Genomic DNA, 6,816 nt, shown 5'->3' on the forward strand with positions numbered 1-6,816 from the left:
TTCTTTGCTGCCTGGTAGGGAGGTGTTAATAAGTGGCAGGGAGAAGTCCTACAGCTATTTGATAAAAATCCTATTATTAATTTTTCTTGTATCAGTGAAGCTGGTAGAGGAGCCAGATTAGCTTTCCCTGATTTGGTGTTTCAGGCTTGCTCTCCAAGGATGGTTGTCCTCGTTCCAGGAAGCCCTTAGTCAGATCCTAGAATAGGATTATGTGGATACAATTGTCACTTATCAAAGTTTAGGAGAAAAAATTAGATGGTAGAGATATGGTAAAAAGTTTCTACTACGAAAACTACTTGCCGATTTCACCTCTTCTGTATCTGGCATCATATTCAGTGAAAACATTGACTTTACAGAGATTTTTAAAATTTAAATGAATTCCTACTCTCTTTACTCCTTAAAGTCACTTTTGAGAAGTGATTTTAAAAAATAAGAAAGCTAAAATGAAAATGTGCTGTTCTTAAATTTTAAAAATACAAAAAGTAAAGAGAATCCAGTCAGTGTGTATAATATTGTCATGAGACAATCTTTTCTTGGTTTGGATTCTGTTTAAGAAATATTGCTACCCTAATATCTTCTAATTTGTATCCTGGAAGGTTTGCTTTTTTCTTTCATATTTATGTTCAAAAATCTGCCTGAAATTTATTTTGCATTTCATGTGTGGCAGGGGCCATGTTTTAGTTTTCTTCCTCATGGGTAGCCAGCTGACCCAGCATTATTTATTGAAAACACCAGTGCCACCTTTGTCTTAGATCAAATATGTGTGTGTTTCTGAATTTCTGAGTTAACCAAGCTGCTGAACTGGTCTATTTGTTTATCTTTGCCCCGCTATGACATTGACTTAATTATTGTGGCTTTATAATAAATGTTAATAGTCAACAGAGCAAGTTTATTCTTTTTACTTTTACTTCATTCTTTATTCTCAAGATTTCCTTGGCTATCCTTGATCTTTTGCATTTTCATATCTAATATTTAGAATAAGATTATTAATTTTCACACATAAAAAAACCTGCTAGGATTTTGAATTGAATATTATTGCAAGTATAGATCAATTTGGAGAGATCTGGAATCTTTACAAATTTTCCAATCTTTAAATATACATACATATATATATCTTTCATTTTGTGCATTGACCTCGAATCCAGAGATTTTATAAATCCACTTATTAATTTCAATAGTTCACAAGAGTTGTTTTTCCACATACACAATTGTGGGGGCTTTTTTTCCTCAGGGGAAGATTAGCCCTAAGCTAACATCTGTTGCCAATCTTCCTCCTTTTTTCTTCTTTGCCCCCCTCAAAGCCCCAGTACATAGTTGAGTATAGTTATAAGTTCTTCTGGTTGTTCTGTGTAAGCTGCCGCCGCAACATGGCTACTGACAGATGAGTGGTGTGGTTCCACGCCCAAGAACTGAACTTGGGCTGCCGAAGCGGAGTGCACTAAACTTTAACCTCTAGGCCATCCAGGCTGGCTCCACAATTGTGTTTTTGTGAATAATGACATTTCATATTCTTCATTTTAATTCTTATGCCCTTTACTTCTTCTTTTTTGCCTTATTGCTGGTGAGTTATTGATCAACGTTAACTAGAAGTGGTGTTAGTGGAGCACAGTAGGCTTACTTTCTAACTCAGAGGAAAAGCTTTTAAAATTTCATCTTTAAATATAATGTTTCTGTAGGTTTTGGAGATGATCTTTCTCAGATTAAAGAAGTTCATTTTGGGGGCCGGCCCAATGATGTAGTGGTTAAGTTCAGCACACTCCGCTTTGGCGGCCCAGGTTCGCAGGTTCAGTTCCCGAGCGCAGACCTACTCCACTCACCAGCCATGCTGTGGTAGCAAGCCACATACAAAATAGAGAAAGATTGGCACAGATGTTAGCTCAGGGCTAATTTCCTCAAGCAAAAAAAGAGTAAGATTGGCAGTGGATGTTAGCTCAGGGTGAATCTTCCTCACCAAAAAAAAAAAAAAAAAGTTCCTTTCTATTTGAAGTTTACTAAGTCTTTTTGTAGGGAGTAGATCCTGAATTTTATCTTTTTGGTGAGTTTTACCTTTTATTAGATCCCATATGTTTATAAATGCTTCAGAATGATATCAATATTGCTACTTCCAGCTTCGATATGGTTAGAACATGTTTTTCCATTATTTTATCTTAATCTTTGCATGTGTGTGTGTGTGTGTGTGTGAGAGAGAGAGAGAAAGAGAAAGATTGAGAGAGAAAGAGGGTGTTTGTATTTATGTCTAGGTCGTTTAGGTATAACTATTATAAGGATATTGTAACTTGATTTTCTGTTTTTCTTCTAATATGATTAACTCTCTTTTAGTGTCTTATATTTACATATAATGTGATAATCAATTTACATAGATTTATTAATACCAGCTTATGTTTTCTATTTATCAAAAAATTGGATGCTTACTTATTTCTTCTTTCTTGCCTTCTGCCTGCTATCAGATTGACAATGCTTTTAGTTTCTTTTATTTGTCTTGTAATTTTGGAAACTATAGATTCTATATCTATTTTTTATGATTTCCATTAATTGATAATACCAAAGTTTAATAAATTATTCTAACAAATTTAAAGCCACTCAGGGTTTCAATTCTCATCAAGAATCTTACCAATCTACTTATCAAACATCCCTTCCTCCATTTACTTATTATTTTCAAAAGATTTAATTTTACCCTGTTAAAATACCAAGGTAATTATTTTATAATCCATAGGTTATAAAATTTACTGACGTACTTTTTAAATTATGCGTCAATATTGTTTTTGTACATATTTGATTTGCCTGTGGGTTCATTTTTTATTCTTATTGAGGAATAAACTTTAATAGTATACTGAGGATCTGTAGGTTCAATACTCTTCTTATTTGTATATCCGATAATGTCTTACTTCACTCTCATTCATTCAAGAGAATTCTTGAAGATATAAAATTTTAGAATGATAGCTTGCTCCTTTTTGGCACAGTAAGATAGCAGCTTATTGTCTTCAGACACTTTCCCATTGATGAGAAATCACTGTCAGTTGAATTGTTGTTCCTATAAATATAATTGTCTTCTACCTTTGGTAACTTGTAACATTTCCTCTTAATCCCGGAAAAAGTAAATTGTAAAAGTCTAACAACAACTGCTTAAGAAACAAATGAAATTATAGCTTCTATTAAAAATCATAAAGCTTATGAAACAAAAAAGACACTATAATGAACCAAGAACAATGGATGTAAAAAGAATCAAAATAAGAATCTTGGAAAGGAAAAATAAAATCATTAAATTTTTTTAAAAATTAGGCAGATGGGATAAATGTTAACCTGGTGTCATTCATAGAATAAATATACAATTACAATATAGTTATGAAATGTCTAGAACATGGTGCAGAGAGAAGAGAAAAGAATCTGTAAGGGTAATTAAGAAATGTTAAGATATGTTGATGACTACGACATTGATTGACTAGGATTTCAGAAGGTCTAGAACAGTGAAATGTGGAGAATGGAGGAAAGATAATAGTCAAAGAGATAATTGTTAAGAATTTACATATATTGAGAATTTATTTTTCACTTACCCTATTCTATTCTCAAAGTACATTTTTTATCTAAAGATTACATGTCACTTTCAGTTATGAGATATTCCTCATTTTGCCTGAGTGTACATTTATCTTTATTTATTGCACTCATTAAGTGGCATAAAGTTTTGCAATTAGGCCTATTTTCAGTTCTGGAATATTTTTGATAAAATCTCTTCACATACTGTTTCTTCACCATTTTCTCCATTCTTTTGCTCTGGAAACTTTATCATATCTAACAATAGCCTCTCGATCTATTATTCATGTCTCTAAACTGTACTTTCAAAATATTATACCTTTATTGGTCTATATTAAAGTCTGGGTGGATTTTTAAATATGACCTTCTAATACACTACATATGTCTTTACATCTGGAAATTATCCTCTTTGTTGAATTTTAAAAATTATGTGGCTATATTCCTTATTTCAAAGGTCTGTAGTTGATCTGTTTTTATATACTGATTGTGTTTTCATGGCTGCCTGTTTATTTTTCTTAATTTCTCAAACACTTTAGTAAATATTATGCCTTTATTAATCTATTGGAACATCCTAACCATCCTTATATTACAGTCTTTGGAAGGCTGCTCTATATATTTAACTTCATCACGAATTAATTCAAGGTTCCAATCGTTTACTTTTTTTCTTCTTTAGCATAAAATTTGTTTGTGTGTTCCCAAAATGTGTTTTTAGACACACATTTTGAGTGAAAAAATTTTGGCTTTACTGTGATTTTGATTTTAATTTGGTTTTTCCATCTTTTCTTTCTTCCTGTCTTGTAGTTTTGAGTTTTTATTGTTCTTCACCTGGCTCCATGGGCCCTTCGTATAGTATCAGCTCCTATAATAGTGTCTCAGGCTCTGGTGATCTGATGAGAGAGTCAGCAAGCACACTGACTTCTTATATCTGCTTATACAGTAGCCCAATAGCTGTTTTAAACCTCCTTTCATGGGCCCAAACCAAGCCCTTAGTTTCAAGTAATCATATTGGTATACCATCTCTCAAAACCTGCCTTGACTCCAAGCTGAGTTCCTCCATAAAGGCTGATTCCTGAGAGTCAAGAACCACGATTCTCTGCTTTCATACTAAAGGGTATATCATGTTTCTGATTCATTTCTGAATATGGAAGAACTATCTCATTTTAAACTCTGGCTATATATTTGGAGGTTTTCATTTTATGTTTTTATCTCTCATTTTCATGTGTTTGAAGAAGAGGAGAACTTAGGAACTCATATTGAGCATAAATCTTCACTTTCTTCTTAACTAAATATACAACCAATAGGGTAAGTACAATGATAAAATTGTTAAGCATCACTAAGCTTCAATTTCTGGGAGAAAATAGAGATTAATGGAAACAGTGGTAAATGAAAGAAGATCGACCTCTACTTCCTTATTAGCTTCAGCTGATTATTGCTTACAATGAAATTCAAGAGATGACAAATCTATTTTTTGAAAAGAAGCCAGAAACCCAATTTTTATGTGAAATATCCTAATTTTTAAAATTGGTCAATAACTAAAATTTTTAAATATCTCTAAAATCCAAATTTGCAGATTAGCATCACAGGACTTTGGGCTGGATTGGATCCATGAATTACTAATTTGTGGCCTCTGGCATAAATTCTCACTCTGTATGAGCATATCATTATTCTTTTTTCCTTTTCTACCCCTCAGCTCTAAAATCACTATCCTAAGTGCAGCATAGTATTCATCTGTCAAAAGAACATGGGAAGCAACCAGACATGGATCACAGAAGTCATACTGCTGGGATTCCAGGTTGACCCAGAACTTGAAGTTTTCCTCTTTGGGTTCTTCTTGTTATTCTACAGCCTCACCCTGATGGGAAATGCAATGATCCTAGGGCTCATCTGCCTGGACTCCAGACTGCACATCCCAATGTACTTCTTCCTCTCAAACCTGGCCATTGTGGACATGTCCTATGCCTCAAGCACTGTCCCTAAGATGCTGGCAAATCTTATAATGCAGAAGAAAACCATCTCCTTTGCTCCATGCATACTTCAGACTTTTCTGTATTTGGCATTTGCTGTCACAGAGTGTATGAGTTTGGTGGTGATGTCCTATGATCGTTATGTGGCTATCTGCCACCCCCTACATTACACTGTCATCATGAGCTGGAGAGTGTGCACTGTCCTGGCCACCTCTTGCTGGACATTCAGCTTCCTCTTGGCGCTGGTCCATATCACTCTCATTCTGAGGCTGCCCTTTTGTGGGCCACAAAAAATCAACCACTTTTTCTGTCAAATCATGTCAGTATTCAAATTGGCCTGTGCTGACACTAGGCTCAACCAAATGGTCCTCTATCTAGGCTCCGTGTTTGTCTTGGTCGGGCCCCTCTGCTTGGTGCTGGTTTCCTACACGCGCATCCTGTTTGCCATCCTCAGGATCCAGTCTGGGGAGGGCCGCAGAAAGGCCTTCTCCACCTGCTCCTCTCACCTCTGTGTGGTCGGGCTCTTCTTTGGCAGCGCCATCGTCATGTACCTGGCCCCCAAATCCAACCATTCTCAAGAACAAAGAAAGATTCTATCATTGTTTTATAGCCTTTTCAACCCTATGCTGAATCCCCTGATCTACAGTTTGAGGAACACAGAGGTGAAGGGTGCCCTGAAGAGACTTGTGGGGAAGAGGAGATCAGTGTGAGGGATGGATTATAGTATGCTGAGTGTGTGAGCTTCTCCTCATGATTCTGGGTCCTTGAATGCCATTTCGGGTCCTTTAATTTAACAAACCCAGTACTCTTTATCTTTGGACTTTTTATAAAACAAGAAAACAAATACTTTTACTGTTTGAACTATTGATACCAAACCTGAGATAAACATTATAAAATAGAAAATAGCAGTCTAATCCTATTCATGAAACTGCATGAAAATATCTTAAAGAAAATATTAGTAAAACAAGTCTGTAAAATAAAATAATATTACATTAGGATAATGTTTTTTCCCCCAAATGCAAGATTTGTTTAACATTAAAACAAACAATGAAAAAAATGTGCCACATTAACAAATTAAAGGATACACATTGATAGACCAAAAAAAGTGTTTGACAAAATTCAACATCAATTTGTGAGAAAACTCTTTACAGCCTACTATAACAATAAGCATTCCTAAAGAAAGTCTTTGTTGTTAGTGCCATGGAGTTGATTGCAACTCCTAGTGACCCGTGTACAGAAGAGCAGAAGTCATTTTGTGCCGTCCTCTCACCCTCTGGTGCTGCATCAGACGATGCTGCACTGCTATTCAAAGGGTTTTCATGGC

General features: G+C 35.0%; 1 protein-coding gene across 1 annotated transcript; it reads left to right on the forward strand.

Annotated features, from left to right (window-relative positions):
- Positions 1-5,223: 5,223 nt before the first annotated feature.
- Positions 5,224-6,202, forward strand: LOC131422525 (olfactory receptor 2A12). Its single transcript, XM_058569844.1, has one exon. The coding sequence runs from the start codon at positions 5,270-5,272 to the stop codon at positions 6,200-6,202; it is 933 nt and encodes a 310-aa protein (XP_058425827.1). The 5' UTR covers positions 5,224-5,269.
- Positions 6,203-6,816: the final 614 nt, after the last annotated feature.

The sequence above is a fragment of the Diceros bicornis genome, chromosome 3, assembly GCF_020826845.1.
Source record: "Diceros bicornis minor isolate mBicDic1 chromosome 3, mDicBic1.mat.cur, whole genome shotgun sequence".
Lineage (NCBI taxonomy): Eukaryota > Metazoa > Chordata > Mammalia > Perissodactyla > Rhinocerotidae > Diceros > Diceros bicornis.